The sequence below is a fragment of the Manihot esculenta genome, chromosome 3, assembly GCF_001659605.2.
Source record: "Manihot esculenta cultivar AM560-2 chromosome 3, M.esculenta_v8, whole genome shotgun sequence".
NCBI classification, from domain to species: Eukaryota; Viridiplantae; Streptophyta; class Magnoliopsida; order Malpighiales; family Euphorbiaceae; genus Manihot; species Manihot esculenta.
In genome coordinates, this window is record NC_035163.2 from 4209880 (window position 1) to 4231499 (window position 21620).

The 21620-nt window shown below is 31.9% G+C and overlaps 3 protein-coding genes across 3 annotated transcripts; 2 read left to right on the forward strand and 1 right to left on the reverse strand.

Annotated features, from left to right (window-relative positions):
• Positions 1-1585: 1585 nt before the first annotated feature.
• Positions 1586-7574, forward strand: LOC110611834 (ferrochelatase-2, chloroplastic). Its single transcript, XM_021752348.2, has 10 exons — positions 1586-1950; positions 3701-3790; positions 4488-4836; positions 4931-5074; positions 5343-5444; positions 5565-5668; positions 5763-5889; positions 6028-6180; positions 6339-6439; positions 6953-7574. Exons 2-10 carry the CDS (start codon positions 3726-3728, stop codon positions 7266-7268), a joined length of 1461 nt encoding a protein of 486 aa, XP_021608040.1. The 5' UTR covers positions 1586-1950; positions 3701-3725; the 3' UTR covers positions 7269-7574.
• A 3377-nt stretch (positions 7575-10951) lies between these two features.
• Positions 10952-13829, reverse strand: LOC110612216 (NADH dehydrogenase [ubiquinone] iron-sulfur protein 7, mitochondrial). Its single transcript, XM_021752928.2, has 2 exons — positions 13297-13829; positions 10952-11546 (listed from the first exon to the last, which is right to left on the reverse strand). The coding sequence occupies exons 1-2, from the start codon at positions 13704-13706 to the stop codon at positions 11312-11314; spliced, it is 645 nt and encodes a 214-aa protein (XP_021608620.1). The 5' UTR covers positions 13707-13829; the 3' UTR covers positions 10952-11311.
• A 2866-nt stretch (positions 13830-16695) lies between these two features.
• LOC110610318 lies at positions 16696-20744 on the forward strand. The gene is made up of 5 exons (XM_021750183.2): positions 16696-17597; positions 17764-17816; positions 19098-19264; positions 19345-19496; positions 19849-20744. Exons 1-5 carry the CDS (start codon positions 16838-16840, stop codon positions 20268-20270), a joined length of 1554 nt encoding a protein of 517 aa, XP_021605875.1. The 5' UTR covers positions 16696-16837; the 3' UTR covers positions 20271-20744.
• The last annotated feature ends 876 nt before the right edge of the window (positions 20745-21620 follow it).

Below are 21620 nucleotides of genomic sequence, written 5' to 3' on the forward strand. Positions count from 1 at the left end.
AAATCAAGTTTGATGGGGCAGTGGATAAGACTAAAAATAGAAGATCCATGCAGTGATTGTCTGTAATGAGGAAGGAGCGGTGCTGAGCTGGAGATGCAAGAGAATCATGGGATAACTAAACCTTTAACCTTTTAAGTGCCGGTAGGCAATTAGTGTGGCAACCGATTATAATGTCAAAAGAGTTTCTATTGAAGGAGATTCCCTAATAGTTATTAAGCTTTAAGAGGAGCTGAGCCTATTCTGATTATCAAAGGGATAATAGCAAACTCTTTTATGCTCAAGGCAAGTTGTTCTCATGCCATTTTTGTCATGTCAATAGGAAAAAGAACAAAGCAACTCATTCTCTAGCGAATAAGACTCTAGTTGACATCTCTCTTTTATAATCTTTTGACAAAACTAAAGTTTGTTCTTTTCTTTCTACAGTTTTGAAAGTTAGTAATATATATATATTTAAAAAAAAGTATATGACGACGGTTGAATCTTAAATATTTAGGTTTTGACTAAGTCCGCGTTAAATAGAAAATTGAATATTGATTCTATTATAATTCAATACACGGATCTATTTCTTATACAAATTCAGGACTTTTCCCAACGAGTTAGGTTGGGTGCGAGTCTTTGCGTAAAAAACTTAATTTCGGATATCCATTAGCTCTGCAGGATAATAAATTTTGTAATTTCTGAGATCATATCAAAATGAAATTAAATAACCATGTGACGATAAAAAAAAAAAAGCGGTATATTTGCACACACAATTAGCATGACTATGATAGAGTAAGAGCATAGAACGTCATTAGAAAATAAAAATTAAAAATTAAAAAATAAAAATAAAGAAGAAAGACAAATAGAACTTACCAAATATATTAGTCTAACTCTTTACTGAATCTCAGACATACATCATTATATATTTTATTATATTTTAAAAATCAAAATATAATTTATTCTAATTAAAAAATATTTTTAATTGATTTAAACACAACATCAATATTTATTAAAGATTTTGGAGGAAAAATTTTCATTTTACTGAAAAAATAAAATTACATTATATTTTTTATCACAAATTAAATAATAGAATTCTATTTGAAAAAAGTCAAATTACATGTAATCTTTTATAATATAAATTTAATTAAACTCATATAATTTTATTTAAGGATTAAATAAGGTCCGATTTATTTTTTTTAACAAATTTTTATATTTTTAATTGAGGATTAAATAAATTTTTATTAAATATAATATTATTTTTAATAATAAAATATTTTTATATGGTAATTCTTTTTAATAAATTTAAAAATTATTTATTTCTATATATTTTTTAATTTTTATATTAATTAAAATATTAACATTTTTATATTTTAAATTATAAAAAATAATATAAAATTATGTCAAAACTTATTTAATGTTTAATAAAAATACACAGATTAATTGGTAAAAACTTTAAATTGAATTTATTTGGATTTTGAATAAAAGTAAATCGATTAATTCGACTATTATCATTTTTTTTACATATATATATCAAAGCGGGTTGATTTTTAAAAGGCCGGTCAACGATTTGATTTCGCCAACCAATCCTGGCTTCAAGGAACCCACCTACCTATCCCAAAATCGCCGTTGAAGTTTGACTTGGACCAAACTTCTAGTATTATTTTATATCAGAGTGCCGCTCGGCCCGGCCACGTCCCGTCCCGTTCCCCGCCCGAGTTCTCCACCTCTCCATCTGTACAGCCGCGCGCGTCCCTCCTCCCGCCTATCGTCCCTCTGCTTTTCACGGTGTCCACATCGTTGCTGCGTCCGCTGGTCCCGGTTGCTTCTTCGCCCTTCTCCGCCGCTTCCTCTGGTCCTCGTCGCTGCTACTGCTAGTCCAGTCCTTCTGCCGTCCAGTGCTGCCCCTCGCCGCTGGTTTTCGTCCTCAATCACGCCGCATCTGCCCCTCGCCGCGCCCTCGGATAACTGCAGGTTTGTATGGGTTTTGGGATTGTAGTTTTAAATGTGTGCTTTATAGGATTTGAGAGATCCATTGATGTGGGTTTCTGAAATTTGTGAAATGTTAACATCTATATGAATGTACTTGGGTTTGTTTTTGTGTGATTTATTGAAAATTTGTTGAAATTAAGATTATTGTGAATGGATTGAGAATTGTTTTAGTGAGATTATTGAAATGGGTTTCTGAATTTTATTGAAATGTTAATTTGATATTTCTGAAATTCTTGGAAATGCCAAGATTTATGTAAATGTGCTGAGGGTTGTAATTGTGAGATTTATTGAAAAATTGTTGAAATAAACACTGTTGTGAATGAATTCGGAGTTATTTTAGTGAGACCTTTGAAATGGGTTTCTGAATTTTATTGAAATGTTAATATGATATTTCTGAAATTCTTAGAAATGCTAAGATTGACGAAAATGTGCCGAGGGTTGTAATTGTGAGATCTATTGAAAATTTGTTGAAATAAACACTATTGTGAATGAAATCAGAGTGGTTTTAGTGAGATTATTGAAATGGGTTTCTGAATTTTATTGAAATGTTAATGTGATATTTATGAAATGCTTGAAAAATGCCAAGATTTATGTAAATATGCTGAGGGTTGTAATTGTGAGATATATTGAAAATTTGTTGAAATAAACACTATTATGAATGAATTCAGAGGTGTCTTTGTGAGATTGAAATGAGTTTCTGGATTTTATTGAAATGCTAATGTGAGATTTTGGGGTAAATTTCGTTTGTAGTCCATAAACTTTATTATATTTTTCAATTTGATCACTCATCTTCAATTTCTTTTTCTAAAACTCTTTCAACTTTGATTTAAGTATTATTAAACTTTCTCTAACCTGCAGTATTATTAAACTCCCTCTAACCTACTATTGCTGGAAAAAGGTTTTCAGATTAATTTAATTAAAATATTATCCTTACATCCCATATAAGCTCATATTTTCTAATTAAAATTATTTCTCTCTCTTTGTATTTTGTTAAATATTATTATTATTTTCATATCATAATTATTATAAGCTACTATTGTAAACATAATGTAAATATTTTATCTAAAAATAAAACAAATAAAAAATAAAATAATGTAATTAATGAATAATAATAGAAAAATAAACTAGTTTAGTTCCCTAACTTTTCTTTTTCTTTTTCTTTGATTTACATGCTTTATTAAAGGTTAGCAATTAACATGGTTATAGAAGTTTCTACAAATTGAAATACATTGAAGGGTACTAACTGTATAATTGGACAACAATTAAAATAGACAACATTAGCAAATCTCACCCTATACTAATAATAATAATTCCTTAAAATTATAATACATAATATATTTAATAAATAATATTTAAGTTTAAATTTAAACTTTAAAAATTCTTGGAACTGGAGATGAAAATTACCCGAGACCTTGTGTGAAATTCTCTTTTTTTTTTTCTGGTGATCATGAGGTAATCGGGTTTGGGTAGTTTCGGGTAGTAAATGGATTTGGGAAGGACACGGGTAGTGAAATCCAATTTCTAAATGAGTTTGGGATGGATTTGGATAGTATATTTGCAAATGGGTTCAGGTTTGAGTACTTAAAATTCCGCAGGTACCTTGCTCGGTACCATCACTGTATCAGATCTCTACCCATTTTCCATTTCATTTTGTCTTCTTTAATGCTCATCTTTCTTTTTCTTCTTCTATGATTTCTTTTTTAATTATTTCTTTTTTCTATTATTTTATTAGTATTATAATTCACAAGATCGAGGTTATGGAGGCAGCGACCTTCCCTGCTGCGCATCCACAAATGAGATTTCTCGGTTCCAATCATAAATTGTAAGTCTTTTTAGCATATTCTTTTGACTTTTTCTTTTTTCTTTTAATTGTTTACTTAAGTCGTGTAAATTCATTGAGTTGAATAGTTGGATCAAGTGAATGACTTTTGGCTCTAGTGATTCTACTATGAATGTGTTGCATTTTGCCCCTCTGTTTGGAAATCCTTTTGAACTTGTGACTTTCAGCATGATTTTGTTAGATTTCATTAGATAACCACAATAATTGTGTTTAAATAGCATTTGGGGGTTACTAAGATTTTCTTTTTATAGTTTACTGGATTAGCAGTGGAAACATCATGAAATGGCAAAGATTATGTTGCTTGAAAATTAAGCTGATTGTTCTAGAATGCCGCTCAAGCTTTACTTTATAGAATTGTCATTAGAAATCTACAGCGCTTATGGAATCATGTGCTCAAGCTCTGTCCCATGTGGAGTTTGAGAGCATGCCCATGATAAATACCATTTCTCGAAATGGGAAAATTGTAATTGATTTTTTTTTCTGCTGCAAGGACACCTGCTACATGATCATGAGTTATTATTTGGTTTTTAGAGTCTATTTTTGCAATGGACTCTGTAGATTTTTGAGAATGAATGTTAATGATGTCTGAAATATTTTGGCTGCACAGTTTGTTTGTGTTTATATCTAGTTTGTGATTTATAAAGCTGTCTAGATTTCAATTGAGTTCTTTCATTTACAGGTCAAGGCCCCAGGTCAGGTCTATATCTGTTTCTGGCCACTCATATGGGGAATTACTGGATTTTGATAAACCAACTTCTCAAGCAGTGGTTGCTTTAAGTTCCAGTTCAAGTGGTAAAAGCATTGCCATCAGCAGGGGATCACTCCTGCTCAGTCCTGCTCAAAAGAGACATCCAGTTGGACAAACATTTTGTGCAGCCTCTGCAGGAGAATACACATACGGTGAAAGTCTTATTGAATCTCATTCGGACACCACAGAAGACAGGGTTGGTGTGCTGCTCCTGAATCTCGGAGGGCCAGAAACACTGCATGATGTTCAGCCATTTTTATTCAATTTATTTGCAGATCCGGTATGCTTTACATCATTTCTTTGTTTTCCTTATGTTTCCTTTGTTCTGACGTAAAATTTGGTTAGTGTACTAATAATGATCATATTTAATACAGGATATTATAAGACTTCCCAGGCTGTTTCGATTTCTTCAGCGACCTTTAGCTCAATTAATTTCTGTGCTTCGTGCTCCTAAAAGTAAAGAAGGGTATGCTGCCATTGGAGGTGGCTCACCTTTGCGTAAAATAACAGATGAGCAGGTTGAACACAAATTCTTCATATTGTGTGTGTTGGTATTTCTTTTCATTCATTCAGCCTTTTTTGTGTAAAACTCATTGTTATTCTTCTTCTTTGTTTATATATATATATGTGTGTGTGTGTGTGTGTGTTGATTTTTCTTTTCGTTCTTTCAACCTTTTTTATGTAAAGTTCATGGTTATTATTCTTCTTTGTTCTGTCATTTTTGTGTATTAAATTTGGCTTGTCTATTCTAGCATATGCATTTAAATGATGAGATGCTTGTTGCAGGCAGATGCAATCAAAATGGCCTTGAAAGCAAAGGGAATGCCTGCAAATGTCTATGTTGGAATGCGGTATTGGTACCCATTCACTGAGGAGGCAATTCATCAGGTGAGACTTCAAATTACACGTTAAAAATATAAATATATTTTGAAGTTGATTGTGGACTTCCCAATTATGACTTCTTTGCTTGCAACTCTGTTTAAAAATGTCGTTTGTTTTATTTGGCAGATCAAGAGGGACAGAATAACAAGACTGGTGGTGCTGCCACTTTACCCACAATTCTCCATCTCCACAACTGGCTCAAGCCTCCGTGTACTCCAGAATATATTCAGGTATTGTATCTTATCTGATTCTGTACTTTTATTTTAAAGCATACTAAAAGGTATCCTTGACCTTTGTTAACCTCTCCTGTTGTGGATCTTTCAGTGAAGATGCGTATCTGTCAAGGTTGCCTGTTTCTATTATACAGTCCTGGTACCAAAGAGAAGGTTATATTAAGGCTATGGCTGACTTGATTGGGGAAGAACTAAAGAAATTTCCTAAGCCTGAGGAGGTGTGTTTCACTGTTGCTTGGGTTTATTTTATATACTTTTGTTATGCACGCTTACATGTTTTTGAGATTTTGTGTTCAGTGCATTATCTTTAATTCTGACTACTTAGATGATCTTTCTTATTTTATATGGAAACTTAGGTCATGATATTCTTCAGTGCCCATGGAGTGCCTGTGAGTTATGTGGAGGATGCAGGAGATCCATACAAAGATCAGATGGAGGAGTGTATTTACTTAATAATGCAAGAACTAAAAGTTAGAGGATTCAATAACGATCATACCCTTGCCTATCAGGTTGGTTGTGATATCTAAGCTTATCATGTTGGGCTGCTGTATCCATTGCTTATTGATTTCTCTCAACTCTATTGTAGGTTGTTGCTATTATATTGTATTGGTCACATCTTATTTGACTTTTCACTTCTGTTCCCTTTTCCCCCTCATTTTTTGTCCAGAGCCGAGTTGGGCCTGTACAATGGCTGAAGCCCTACACTGATGAAGTTCTGGTTGAGCTTGGCCAGAAAGGTGTGAAAAGTCTCCTAGCTGTCCCTGTAAGGTATGCAAGTTGAAACTTCTCTGCATATAGTTAATCACAAAGTTTAAATAATCGACAATTGAAAACTTTAGCAAGCGAGTTTTTCTTTTTCTTTTTTTCTCTCCAATGGGTTATGAATGACGTGTTGGTACTCATATTATTTATTTGCTCTTTTCTAAGATGGTGAGCTTTAGTTACTTTATTTGGTACCTGAGCGCTGGCATGTGGGTTTTTAGGGACTAATGATTATTGACTTTGAGGGCAATATCAATTTTGTTAGTCCGATTGATTTTACTCATTGTATGAGATCCACTAATACACTGCACGTCCCATTTCTCATTTAATATGACAAAATACTTTATGGCAATTTTTGGTTGTATGACTACAGGCTTGAACTTCTCCGCATATGGATTTTAAATAATTTGAAGTTATAGGATCTCTGGATAACTTAAGTTTGAAGGTCACAAATTTGACCTAAAACTTTTTTCTTGCAATAGTGATAATATTTTGTTTTCTTCCTACTTGAAATTCCAGCTTTGTGAGTGAGCACATAGAGACTCTTGAAGAGATTGACATGGAGTACAAGCACTTGGCCCTTGAATCTGGAGTTGAAAATTGGGGCCGTGTACCTGCTCTAGGTTGCACCTCAACTTTTATTACAGATTTGGCAGATGCAGTAATAGAAGCCTTACCGTCAGCTAAAGCCATCTCAACCTCAAAGAGCACCTCAGAAGAAGCTGATTATGATCCCTTGAGTTATGCTATCAAAATGTTTTTCGGTTCAATCTTAGCATTTGTTTTGCTCTTGTCCCCGAAAATGGTTCATGCATTCAGGAATCATGTGTTTTGAAGATGATAAAGATTAGAAGGACTCCCTCGGATAATAAAGTACATCAAGATTGGCAAAGTCACAGAATGGTAAACAGGATTCCTCTTGATGTTAGTTTTGTGTTTTTGCTTGTTCCAGACTTGATATTTTACATTGGGATGTAGCTGGAATTAGTGTAGTTTTTCCCAGCATTCTATTAGCTTGTTTACAACTACTTTGAATCACACGAAGAAGAGGTGTTAATTGCAATTGACATCTCCCAAATTACATGTATCTGCATAATATTTTGTGCATAATCAAAAGTTAAAGGTGAATTTGGAGTTGCAATTAGTTTGCTATAAGCAAAATTTTTTCAAGTCACTACAACACATTGGAAACTGTAGCAGCTTCAGGATGGACTCGCTTTGCCAGCCAAAAACGAATGCTCTGGAAGAAATTTCTCCCAGTTGAATTTTAAGATCTCCTCTAATGTCAGCAGGAATTGAGAGTTTAAAAATCTTGATCTGGTTTTCTCCCAGAAAGGAAAAAAATATACAAAAAACAAAGTCCCAAAATTAACCATGATTACTACCTCATAATTTTAGACAAAGATTGAACCTTTTGATCTTCATTGACTATAAAAGGAAAAAGAAAAAAAAAATTGAAGCTTCGTCAATTCAACTCCCAAGGCAGATCATATTTGACGCAGGACTCAAGCATGGTACCTAGTAAATGTGAATCCTCGATCTACAATTTCTCCAGCACAAAACCATGCAAAGCTCCCCACTCCAAACAAAGCAGTAATGCCAACATCCTCAATCCTGAGCTCCCCACTTACCACAATGTCCTAGCTCTAGTAAACCAACCAACAAGCTTTCTCTCTCCATGTCAACTATGTTAGCCTCAAGTGGAAATAACAATGGAAGATTTTTAAACACTTGCTAGAAATGAGGATTTCTGAGTTTCAAAACAACCTTCAAAGAGCAAATGCTAGAACCAATTCTTACTTCCATGGAACCCTTACAAGAAATGCTACTACTGGAGCCTGAGCTCCCTTTAATCATTTTGCTTGATCTTCTTGTTTGAAGGCATAAATATTATGCTTGTAATTTCTCAATTTGAAGGCATTATTCTTTGCTTGATCATTAAAAATGGGCTAAAGAGAAATGTTACGGTAGTTGCTTTTTCCAAATAATTTTCCAACGCTCTCCACCGTTTAACAGTATTTATTATATATATATTTTTAATTAATCAGTAATCATTATACTTTTTCATTATTAGGATGAGAGTGTTGGACAGTAACATTTTTTATGAGCTAAATACAGTAGAAACAAGCAGCCAACAAAGAAAATCCATCTTAGTTTGGCAATAATTCTTCTTGAAAATTCAACAGTTTGGAGTTGGACATGGGAAAATTGAATTGTGGAAATTAAAAAATTCTTCCCACTCTCACAATGGTATTCTGCCAAGATGTTAACCGTTGATATTCTTTTGTCCGTTTTTCCCTAACTTGAGTTGGAATTTATTTTGAACGAGGATTATTAAGTATTTTCCATAGTAATTAATAGCAAAATGACACTTACATCCTACTCAGATAGAAATGAGTATAGGGTTAGCTTGATCTAAAATTAAACTCAACTGAATAAATCAAAAATTAAAATTTTTAATATTTATAAAAATGAAATCGATTTAGTCAGAAATTAAATCAAATCGAATTAAATTAGTTTGATTCGGTTTGATTTAGTTCAATTTAATCGGTTTAAATTTTTAATAAATTTTTTATTTTTATACATTATTTTAGTATTTTAAAATTTAATTAGAATATTCTAACTTTAATATGATCTAATCTAAAATAATATATTATTATCACTAATTGGTTCGATTTGATTTTTTTTTCGATCAAAATCAAACTAAATTAAAATAATTGATATTTTTTAAATTAAAAATCGAATTGAACTAAAATAAATAAAAAATTAAACTAAAATTTTAAGTTAATTCAGTTCGATTAATTTTTTTAATTTAAACCGAACTGCTTCCGATGAGATGTTATTATTTATTAAAGAAAGTTAAATTTTAAAGACATTAATAAAATTTTAAAAATATATAAATATTTTTATTAATTAAATTAATTCTCAGAAACATAATAGTAATTTACCTTTTAAAAATACCATTCATCACATTAATTATAATAAAGTCTTTATAAAGTTTTATTTAATTAATATAATAACCATTTCATTTAAATTTTATATTTAGAATAATAACTTAGTACCCAAATATTACACTTTTTCAAATTTTTACAATTCTATTTTTATATTATGAAAATTATCAATTAAATTTTAAATTTTTTTAACCCTTTACTAATTCTCCTATTCTTGAGAGAATTTATATCACTAATAGAAGCACCATATAATCATAGTACATCAACCCACATTAAAACAATTTAATGAATTTTTTATCTCTTAAATAATTCTTAAATCACTTCTTAATTAATATTATTTTAAAATATTAAAGTGATATAGGAATTATTTTAAGAATACAAATTTAATAAATTAACTTAACCGTTTAATTAGATCTTATTTGGTTAGAATTAAATTAACTAAGAAATTTTAAATTTATAGGAAATTGATACATTCAGCTTGTTTGGTTTGTATATTTTTTTAATTTGAAGCTATTTCTTTAAAATTTTTATAATAAAATAAAATTTTAACACTTGTATTATAATTTATCTTTAATTTTCGTAAATTTATAATTGACAAGGTTTGGTATAAGCATCTGTAGACTTTTACATATAATATTTGTAATATTTGAGTTTAAGAAATATTATTGAAAAACATTTTATACAATAAATTTCAAATTATTATTTTTAAAATTTTACCTAACACTAATATTATTTAACGTTTGATGAAAGTATGGTACCTCTGTAAATTAGTTTCCTAAGATAATATAGGATTTTTAAAGATTTAAAAAAAAAATAGAAACAGTTAGAATATATTTTTCATCTTATTAAATTATTGAATTTAAAAGATTTCCCTTATAAAGTTTTCAAATATTTTTAAAATTATTTTCACTTCATTTCAAATAATAAAAAAATATAGAGAAATTTTATTATTTAGCAATTTATTATTTTTTAAATTACTTTACCATTTTATTCATTTTTTTTCCAAAAATTAATTCCATTGAAAGAGACCAAAAGGTCCAATACAAACACTCAGCCAAGCCAAACTAAGACACTGCTCAAGAAGAAAACGATCTCGTCGCACAAGGCTGCAGGGAGAGATGGTTGTTCAACGAAACAAATAAAAAACCATACTGAAGATAAAGACAAAACAACCTAAATCTTAATGTATAATATATTTACTCCTTTTTTTAATATATATATATATATATATATATACTATGAAGTGGTAATGAAATAATATTTTTTAGCTCCAAAATAAAAATTATTTAAATTTGAGAAACAAACGATTCATTCTGCTAAAGAAGAATGATCTTCAGTATGGTTTTTTTATTTGTTTTAACTCAAATTATCTTCAGTATGGTCTTTTCTTTAAAAAAAAAAATTATTTTTCTTCAAAATAAATTAGTAATTTCTTTTAACTAGAAAAATCTATTTTTTTAAATATTCTAAATGTCAAAAAATATGAAAAATATTTCCTTAAAAAAAACACAGTTAGAGAAGTAAACTAATAGGCCAGAAGCTTAAATGCTGAAACTCGGAAAGCAGATTATCACACAACAATTGGGAGATGCACTCGATTAAAAAAATATTGCTTCAACAAAAGTTGCAATGGAAGGAGAACAAAAAGTCCCTTATTTTAGTCCCCAGCACTCTAACAAATACACAAGCTAGTAATTAAGCAAGTTCTTTCAGTCATGTCCAACTTATAAAAGTTTTACCAGAATTGCAGCAACCATATGCACTCCCATCCATGGAAAGGTTTTGGTGAATACCAAAGATAACTCTGAATTTAGAATATAAAAAGATCAACACTCTCTCCACGCATCACCTACACCGTGGATGGAATTTGTATTTATTTTTATCATAATGATGCCGCGAACTCCGCATGTAACAAATTAGAAAGCACTCATTTGGTCCACCAATGGTGGAAATCCTTGCGTCTGTTGATCTTTTTCTGAAGCTGGAGTAGCCCATACAGCAAGGCCTCAGCAGTGGGAGGGCATCCTGGAACATAAATGTCCACAGGGACAATCCTGTCACAGCCTCGAACAACAGAGTATGAGTAGTGGTAATATCCCCCACCATTTGCACAGCTGCCCATGGAGATGACCCACCTTGGCTCAGGCATTTGGTCATAAACCCTGTAAAGAATTTCAAGTACAGCAGTCATCAGAATTCGCGGTTCATCCATGGTGCATGCATGTGTGCGCGTTAATACAAGTAAATGAACCAATATACATAGAAAAACGAAAATGTGGAAAAATTCTAGTTCTGTACTACGAGAAAAGGTTCCAATTGCCAAAATATGTTTGAGAAAGAAAAAAACAGAGGGTTCATATCAGGGGGGAAAATACAAACACCAAGAACAAGCCAAAATGCTAATAAATTGGCATTTGCTATGAAGAATATTGCAGACCAGAAGTGGATTTCCAGCACTTAATGTTTGGTAGTAGGAATGTCCAGAACTCCAAAATTAAACCATAATGCATATGCAGCAAACAAATGGATACAATACATGTTTCTTAAAATTACCGCTCTAACTTAACCATCACCCCTTTACCCCAAACAAAACCAGTCCTAATGTAGGGAAATTTTTACCAATGCTGCTTTGATAAATCTTTGAAAAAAACAAACACTGTGCATTAGTCAGATAAGTTAAACTTAACCCAAGTCAAAGCTTGTTAAGGGCTTAATCATAAACAAAATTCAATTCAAGTTTTTCAAGTAGCTCCATATAATTTCAAAGAATCATGTTAAAGAAGCTAAAATTAACCAAAACGTTGCAAGCTATGTGACTATGGAAGCCACATAACCCTCATGAACCTTGGGTTGGTCAGCAACTTCAATATCAATAGCACTATTTGGCATTTATATTATTGAACTTCAAATTGAAAGGCTAATGTTCAATTAGGCAGATTGGAAAACTCCCTATGCTAGGCACGAGCTAGGGCACAGCATAATCAGGTCAAAAATATCTGGTTAGTTAAACTCAAGCACAGCTTAAGTAGAGTTAGAGCACAGTCAACTGACTCAACTCACATACATGAATATATACATATTTACCCTGGTTACCAAATAAAGGCCCTTCTGCTGGATCATTCAAGCTATGCAGGAATCAAAACAAGATAATAAGTCATTTAGAACACAATTTTGTGATTGCAAAGAAACTGGTTCTCATTTAAACAGTCCCCTTCTTGTCTAATACACCTCCTAGTGCCAAATAGGTAATTCTTAGCCATTTCTTTATAGCATATTTGAAATCCCTTTGGCTGAACAATCTCTTACAGTGCTTATGACCTACACCAAAGATGCTACTGGGTCCCTTCAAGAGTCGGATAATCAACAGTTATACTTGTTCAAAAACCCAAGTTAATAGCGAGTATTAATTAATTTCATCTTCTCATTTAAGTCTCAATAAGTAAGCAAATGTAATGGACTTCGTGAATCAGTCAATAGTGTTCAAGCTATTGTCTTAGTTTTGCTGTTTACCATAAAGAAACAAGTAAAAACTAGTACCCACGGAACATCCACCTTCGCTTGTAACAATACCCATTTTCCTGTTCATTCCTTTCCTCTGTCTAATTAGGGAAAAAAATTTACAAGCAGCAATCCATGGAAAAAAATATATATATACAAATTTCTGCCTCTAGAAAACTATTTGAAAAGTAGACATCACCAAAAATTAGGCAATAGCAGGTTACTGAATCAGATAGATAACATTAGCCCAATTAACAAAATAATCAAACTGCACGAGAACACGTAAGAATTACACGAGAGATCCAAAACCACCAAAATCAGTGACAGAATCCCCAAAAAAAACCACAAAACCCAAAATCTAGGAGAGAGAGGTAATGCCCTAACCCTAAGAAATAACAGAGTCATGAGGCTTACTTGCGAAGAGCTGGGGCCATCTTGTTGGTGAGGGTACCAGCGACAATCATACAATCAGATTGGCGAGGACTAGGCCTGAAAATGATACCAAAGCGGTCCAGATCGTAGCGAGCAGCACCTGTATGCATCATTTCGACGGCACAGCAAGCGAGGCCAAAAGTCATGGGCCAGATGGAGCCGCGGCGAGCCCAGTTCATAAGATCGTCGACCTTGGAAATAACGAACTCCGCAGCCTTGGAAAGGCCGGCGGGGGAAGAGGTGGAAGGGGGCAATGGGCGGGCATAAGGAGTGGGTGGCGCTGATTCCGGGGAGTGGGAGGGGAGGGTGGTGTGGAGAGAGAGGGCAGCTCCGCGGTGCTGGAAAAGGAGGAGAGGAAGGCGTGAGGCGGTGTTCCTAGCGATCATAGCCATGGTTTCTAGAAGCGGCCACGAACGGAGAGGGATACGCAATGTTCCAACGATGTCGCTGGTGCTCCCCCTTGATGTTTATGGCTTGGCCTTCGGGGTTCCTCACTTGTCTGTGCGGTTCGCCGATCTCCAACCGAGACGCGTGTCAATGTATGAACCGCAGAAAACTGAAATAATAAATAATAAAATAAATTACACGTTAATCCTAAATTTTAATATAATTATTAAATTAATTTTATAATTTTAAATTTAAATATTTAAATTTCTTTTTAATCGCACCTACATATTTAATCTCAATAAATTTAAAACATCTTATATTATTTCTCCAATCTCTAATTTTTATTTAAAATAAAAAATTTCTTTCTAATCAAATTAAAATATTTATAATTTCATTAATTAAAAAATGAAAATCTAAAATATTATATTAATATTTAAATTATTATGGTGAAATACTTTATATTAAATAAATTATATTTTAATTCTATAGTTGTAGATTCATTAACCATGAAACTTGTATAATTATGACCATATGCAAGTGGGTGAATGAATGAAAACATTTTATATGAGATCGGGACCTTCATGTATGCAACAAAATCATTTAACCAGTCAAATTTTGAGATAACTCTATTGTTTTTTCTTGTGAATGGTGATGTGGATATAGGCTTTATTTGTTTCCGAGGACTTTCAATAGAATTTGAGACATGATTGGATTGTGGTGACTCTATGATATGAGTAGGTTCTGTACTTATGGAGGGTGATGGATGATATTACCAATCTAAAGGCCACTCCATGGAATATATTTTCTTACGTAAATTTTCTTTTCTTGTGAATCATATAATTTATATATTTTATATTCATGCATGTAACCAATAAAAATATATGTAATTGTTGTTGCATCAAATTTTAATTCGTTAAATTTAATTTTAGTAATAAAGTATAAAGAGTTGAAAATTTGTACATTCGAGTAATCATATTTTCTATTATAAAATTTTATAGGAAAATTTTCAATTAAGAACTGAATTTTGTAATAAATTGATAGGTAGTAACCAATGTAGTTTTACTTTTGATGACCGCCGGACCATTGGCATTAGGCCGTAGTGAGTCTTTATGTGAGAGGCAGGCTCAAAATCCATTATAGTTCACTACGTAAGGTGACCAATTAACGCACAATTCCATCCACAATCGAGCAGGTTGGCCTGATCGGAGCTTAGGGCTCCTCAGAAAGGGATCAAGCTCATCTGATGTGATGGGAGAGTATGGGAGCAGGCCCAGCTATGTTATGACCCTATCAACCCGAGTGCTAAAAAGAAATTAAACGGTCGTCTAACAATGGTAAAAAAGCAGGTATGTCCGTACATACGGCTCTATGTAACAGCGACAGAGAGAACTGTAGCAAGATAGTGGTTATACATCACTAGAAAATAAAGAAAAAATGAATAAAAAAGAAAAGTGTGAACTATTCAAACTTAAGTTTAGTGAGATATATCTAAATTTTACCTCTTTCAAAATTTCATATCATCAACTTTAAATTATTTTGATTAGGTTTAATTGAAACACTAATACCTAACTATACTAAATATTTGTATTTTCTTTTGACAATTTCATTTTATTATGAAAAATAAGAATGAGATCTCTTATGCAAAATACCTTTTTTTTTTAATTTGATATATGATGTGTTTATAAATTTAATTTCATGGTCATATTTGACTATTTTAATAGTATCATAAAATTAATGTTGGACCATATTCTTAAAATTTAAGAGAAAAGAACAAATACCTTTATTTTTTAATAGTTCAATACATGTTGAGTTTATAAATTCAGTCTTATTATCAAATTTGATTATTTTAATAGTGTCATGAAAATGATTTTTGACCATATTTGTAACATTTTTAGAGAGGAAACGCATTCCAACTTTATTTTTTAAAAAATAAGTCTAAATAACTATTGAGAAGTGATGTATTATAGTTAAAATGTAGTGGTAATTACAAAAAAATTATTTTGTGAATTAGTTTTTTTTAGGTATGATTTTATAATTTAATATACAATAAAAAGAGTAATGTAATTTTAGAGAGATTTTTTATTTAATACAATTAATAAATGTTGACGTGATATTTAAAAATTAATTAAAAATAAATTTAAATTAAAATAAATTATATTTTAATTTTTAAAATTTATAAAATGTATAATTTAATTCATATATTTATAAATTTAATTATAAAGTTAATAAAATAATTTTTTAGTTATAATTCATCTCTATATTCTTATAAATTGATACTTAAATATTATAATTATTTATAAATAAAATATATTTTTCTAAATTAATCTCACATATTTATTAAATTTAATATTTTATATTTAGAAATAAATTAATAAAATAAAAATTAAATCAAAAAAATCTTGACACAATATATATCTAAATTTAAGTTTAAATAGTTTTTTCTAATTTTTCTTTTTCAATGATTATTTTATTAATTAATTTTTTAATTTTAATTTTATTTTATTATTTTGTACATGTAAAATATTCAAATTTAATAAAAAAATTAATTTGTAAATATAAACACCTATTAATGATTCTAATATTTAGTGATCAATTTATAAAAATATAGGGATTAATTTTAATTAAATATAAGATTTAAATTAAAGAATTATTTTATTAATCAAATAAAATTTAATGAATTAAATTTAAAAATATAGAAATTAAAATATATCTTTCTATTAAATAATAAATTATAATTTATCAGTGATATTTAAGATATTAAAAAAATATTATTTTACTAATAGTGCAAAAATATAAAATGTATGAACTCAATTTATTTAATTAAAAAATTAAATATATAAATTATTAATTAGATTTATTTTTAAAAATAAATTATTAATGATATAGATTGGGGAGGGAAAATAAAAAGAAGTTTTTTAATGGTTGAAATTCAAAACATGTGATGTTACGAAAATACCCTGATCTTCCCTCTTCTTTTCCAGTCCTGAATCCTCGCACCATCCCGCATACGGCATACCTAGGGTTTTGTATCTCCCATTTTTTGCTTGCTAACCTTCCTCAGGCGCACCACCAACCAAAAAACCTATCAATTTTACTCACAAAATCAATCCATTTTCCTTTGATTTTGGCTATCAACATGAATCGAACCACACCAAATCCAAACCCAGACTCTTTCCATACCATGCTAAAAGAATCCATTGACCGATTTTTTATTGAATACCGGAAAGGCTCAACCGATTTTTCAAATTTCACCTGCATATTCTCCCGCCTTCTGCAAAATTTACCCGATCCACCACTTGAAATCGTCTGGTTTTACGCCGCTTTGACTTTCCGGACAACGGAATTTACCGCCGGAAACTCTTCAAACCAAGTCTTATTAGCTAAGGACTTGTTTCAGCTGTTGGTTTCCTGCTCTTCTTCTTGTAATGCGGTTAAGAAAATCGCTGTTCTTGCTCCCGTCATCTACGAACTGCACAGTGCAGTTTCTGAAGGAAAAAATTTGACAAAAGAGATTGAGAGTTTAGTTGAAGTGATTGTTAGCTATATTAGCATTTGTTCTGGCTCCAATTTTTGCGAAAATGAGGAATTTAGGGCTTTGGATTCTTGTTTTATGGATTTGATACGCGTTTGGGTTGTTGAAAAACTTGGGGAGAGTTGTAAGTTAGGCGAAGAGTTGAGAGTGTTTTTTCCGCTTGTTTGTGATGGAATTCTCGAAGGAATTACGGATTGTGAGGGATGTGAAGTTGGATACTTAGCTGGGATTGTCATGAGTCATACTTTCTTATTGAGATTGTGCTTGAAGTTTCGATTAGGGATTTCAAGGGCAGAGTTGGAGACAGAATTACGTGGCTCGGCAATTCAGACGGTAACTGCATTTCGAAGCTATCACTTCATTGGTGAGAATTGGCTTTTGTTGTTTTGTTAGTGTCATCGGATCTCTAATTTCCTAGTATAATTATCAGACACCTTAAACTATTGTATAAAGGATCTGCAATCGTTTTATACTAGAACCCAGAGGTTATATTAGGTTTCCCTTCTGATCAACTGTTTTTTCCATGACAGACACCATTCTCAGGATGCTGCTAGAGCCAGTCTTATCTGTCATCTCCTTATTGGTCAGTATTTTGCTTTTTAGTTATCCACACTTTCACTTTTCTTTCTTCTTGGATTAATTGTTTGACTAGAGACAAGGTATAATTTTACAAGTTTCAGCTGGCAGCCATTACCCATGCCATGTTTGTAGCTTAAGCCTTAAACTTAGCAAGGAAGTGTCTTCTTCACAACGTTTTGTTCCAATAGAGCATCGGGTATCCGTAACCTGTAGAAAATCTTTGAAAATATAATGTAGAGCCATACAGGTTTGTCTAACTATAGAGAATGCAAGGAAACTGTGAGAATTTAAGATTGAAAAATAACGGAAGATGCCAAATCTAACGAACTTGGTTGCGTTGTAGGAAATTCGATCGAAGAAATGTTGGGTACTTTCTTTTTAGTTTCCTTTTTTTATTTAAGTGTAGTTTGATGTGGTGTGTATGATATCGCGGAAGGTACTTGGATACTCAAATCAACATTAGAGATTTCTGGCTGAATTAACTTCAAAGAAGGAAAAAGGCTGCAGAATAAGTTAATAGTGAAGCGTGCCTAATTTGAGTTTCCTGTTGTCCTTGCACCTCAGCTGTGCTTTTAACAGCTCTGGTTTCATTTGATACAAGTGATTGGATTTAAGCCTCTAAAATTATGAATAACCATGATTCATGTTTCATGGTGGTCAAACTCAGTAACCCCCTGTTTGGAATTAATAAATTTGCAAGAATTTAATTCAAGTTTTTTTGGGTTAATTCTCATATTTGAAATGTGACAATTAATTTTTTTTAACTTCAAAAATCATTTTGTATGAAATATAATATTGATTTATTTGGTTAATTATCATATTTGATAACGTAGGATTAGTTCTTTTCAATTTAAAAAATTTCATTTTAAAAAAAATAGAATATCATACATAATTGTATAAAAATCCAATTGAATTTTTTTTGGTAAATGATTTATTCCAAATAGAGGGTAAAAGTTATTGCATGTCAAAATTGTATTTTTCAACTAAAGCTCACATGAAAGGAAGGAAAAAGTGATATATACGACCTTTGTTTGATACTATTAAATAATTTGAGTTAATCATTTAGATCCAATGAAAAAGGATTCAAATCAGTTGGGCCTGGGCTTGCATATTACCTGTTTCCAAGTTATCATGCTGGTGAGGACCTCAAGCAGGTGATGTCACGGAAAATGGTGTAATATTTTTTTATATTTTCTAAATGCTCCAGTTTGATACTTCCATGTTTGTCATGTAGATTAGTCTTTTTGAACAACGGAGAGTTCATATATTCTTTCCCTTGTCTCAGAATTCTGAAGAAGAATTTATTTTGCGAGAAATCCTGTATGATACTGCAATAATGGCAGAGTATTCCTTCCTTGGCCCTCAAAAGGGGAATCATCTACCTGATGGACGCTTAAAAAATCTTGCTACAACATGGTTGTTTGTTGCTGACAGTGCCATACGATTTCTCTGGTATGAAGATTGAAAAATTTGGAGTTGAGATTGTTTAATTAGAGCATCTGAAATAATCCATCTTATTATTTTGTCCATAGGAAAAATGGTAAACAGACCAAAGTCTTTTCCTATGTACAAGCTTTCACTGCATCGTGTTTACCATCTCAATTGATCAAGTGGATTATGAGTCTGCCCGGCATGCAGAGCAAAACAAGTACACCAAATGTTTCAAATCCTATAGCTCTTATCAGTGAGTTCCTCCATTATCTCTGCACTTACGTTTTTTCACCTCATTTGTCAGAGGTTTAGCACCTTTTGCACTGTATTGTCTGATTATGATTCTCAGAAAGCATGTTATGATATGGAGAGGCTCTGTCGTATCTTTGTTAAAGTGGAGGATTAAATTACTTGACAAGCTGTCCTTCTGACTACTCTGTGGCACCATCTTCTATAGTGAGACATGTCCCACTGTTAAGTAAACAAATTTGGGTAGGAGCTACTTAGAGAGCCGCCACCCATTTTGCAACTCTTTTCCATTTTCAGATATTTCATAGCATTGAGAATTAATATTTATCTGATTCTTGAAGTGTTCTAATTTCCAGAGTGGCTAATGATTCTTGAGGATCAAGGTGTAAGAGTATTTGATACTGACATCTCCAAGATCTGTGCAAAAATTAAGTCAGATGGCAAGAACTTGGTGGAAAATAATTTCTCTTATGGTGGTAATGTGGGTAAGGGGGCAGAAAAAGTTGATAGTGATCTAGAGATGGTTGATTTTGATGACACTAAGTCCTTAGGTGGTGGTGGTGTAGTTCTGAAAGCAATAGAAACTAATGGGACAAGGAAACGCAAAGAAGGGAGAAAGCATGAAGCGGATAAACAAGTTAAGTTCGTTAAATGTCATCTTAATGGCAATTCAATGAAGGAGAAGATTTTACCATTGGAAGACACTGATGCTTTGACTAGTGGGAGTGAGGTAGATGATCCAGCGTCTGATGAAAACACAGAATATATGGAGCCATAATATTGGTTGGAAGTAGAAATGGAAATCTGAAGATGGTATTTATCAGTGATTGTAGTTTTATGGCACCTATGCATCCGCCGAGAATGGGATATATCACTTTTTCTGTTGTAGCTTGATTTCCCGTGTGATGCTTTCTCTGATGGAGACCACAATGCTAGAGGACAAAGTTTCGGCCACCAACTTTCTGTGGTAATGCTTGGTGGATTTATGCCATTCAAATTGGAAAGCTGCCGATGAAGAATTATGCTGCTGATAAAGAATTTAGGCTTAGATGTCTGTTTCCATACGAAAACTCAAAGTTATGTCTACTATTTAATGTATGAGCCTGTGATCGTAGTCAGAAATTGTCATATACCTGCAACTGGAACGTATTTTTTACGTCCCATGATGGCTTTCGTCCTCAATATCTGTTCCTTTTATGACCTTAATTATTCAGAAATGTGATGGAGTCTCATGTGGTGTCCAACTTGGAAGTAGATTGGATGTTGGACCTTCACTGTATAAAACTTACAAACAAACGGTTTTCATTGTCTGAAAAACTTCATATTCAGATGATGCGACTGTTAAATATTAACAATGTTTTGGCAAAATTGTAGAGCTTTGTATAGATGCATCTTCTTTGGTTAGTTGTTTCAAGGGGAATTTTGGCTTCAAATGGGTATATAGGCGCACACTAAAATAAATGAGATGTACATGTTTGTGAAATCAAGATCTGTAGAGGCCTGTGGGCTGTGACCTTATCACATTGTGCTAGACTGAATTCACTCATTTTTTGTTTTGTTTTTTAAGAAAGACCGAACTTGGATTTAACAAAGGTTGTGCTTATTGGATTAGAATAATGACTTTTCATAAGAAATTTTAACTGCTAAATGAATCAATAGTTGAGCTGAATTTCAAAATTTTTTAATGCTAATTAAATTTTCATGTCAAATTTTGTTAAGCTTAATGATGTACTCTATGGTGCAGGGTGTACACTAGTAAAGTGAATCTCTCTTCTGTATTATGCATAAGGAAACAATCCTTTATATACAGAGAATAATAGCTGAGCTGAGAGTTGTAGCTAACAAACTAGCTAACTATACTAACAATAAGTTAACCACCCAGCTAACTGAAAAGTAACCATCCAATGAACTATGCTAACCATAAATATAAAAATATAATAAGTAAAATAACTACTCCGTATTTTGATACTTCCCTCACGTTGAACATTGATATTGCTAATGTTTAACTTGCTCAATAACAACTTAAATTGTGTAGGATGGGGAGCTTAGTAAACATGTCTGCAGCTTGTTGCTTAGGGCTCAAGTACAGGGGCTGAATTTCACCAAGTAGAACCTTCTCTCTGATGAA

Bases quoted from the DNA above. Each gene is read 5' to 3' on its own strand.
- LOC110610318 (XM_021750183.2), top strand. From the start codon at position 16,838: ATGAATCGAACCACACCAAATCCAAACCCAGACTCTTTCCATACCATG. The intron at 17,817-19,097 runs GTCAGTATTTTG...CCCTTGTCTCAG, and splicing joins TATCTGTCATCTCCTTATTG to AATTCTGAAGAAGAATTTAT. The intron at 19,265-19,344 runs GTATGAAGATTG...TTTTGTCCATAG, and splicing joins AGTGCCATACGATTTCTCTG to GAAAAATGGTAAACAGACCA.
- LOC110611834 (XM_021752348.2), top strand. From the start codon at position 3,726: ATGGAGGCAGCGACCTTCCCTGCTGCGCATCCACAAATGAGATTTCTC. The intron at 3,791-4,487 runs GTAAGTCTTTTT...TTTCATTTACAG, and splicing joins CTCGGTTCCAATCATAAATT to GTCAAGGCCCCAGGTCAGGT. The intron at 4,837-4,930 runs GTATGCTTTACA...TATTTAATACAG, and splicing joins TCAATTTATTTGCAGATCCG to GATATTATAAGACTTCCCAG.
- LOC110612216 (XM_021752928.2), bottom strand. From the start codon at position 13,706: ATGGCTATGATCGCTAGGAACACCGCCTCACGCCTTCCTCTCCTCCTT. The intron at 11,547-13,296 runs GTAAGCCTCATG...AATTCTTTACAG, and splicing joins ATGGCCCCAGCTCTTCGCAA to GGTTTATGACCAAATGCCTG.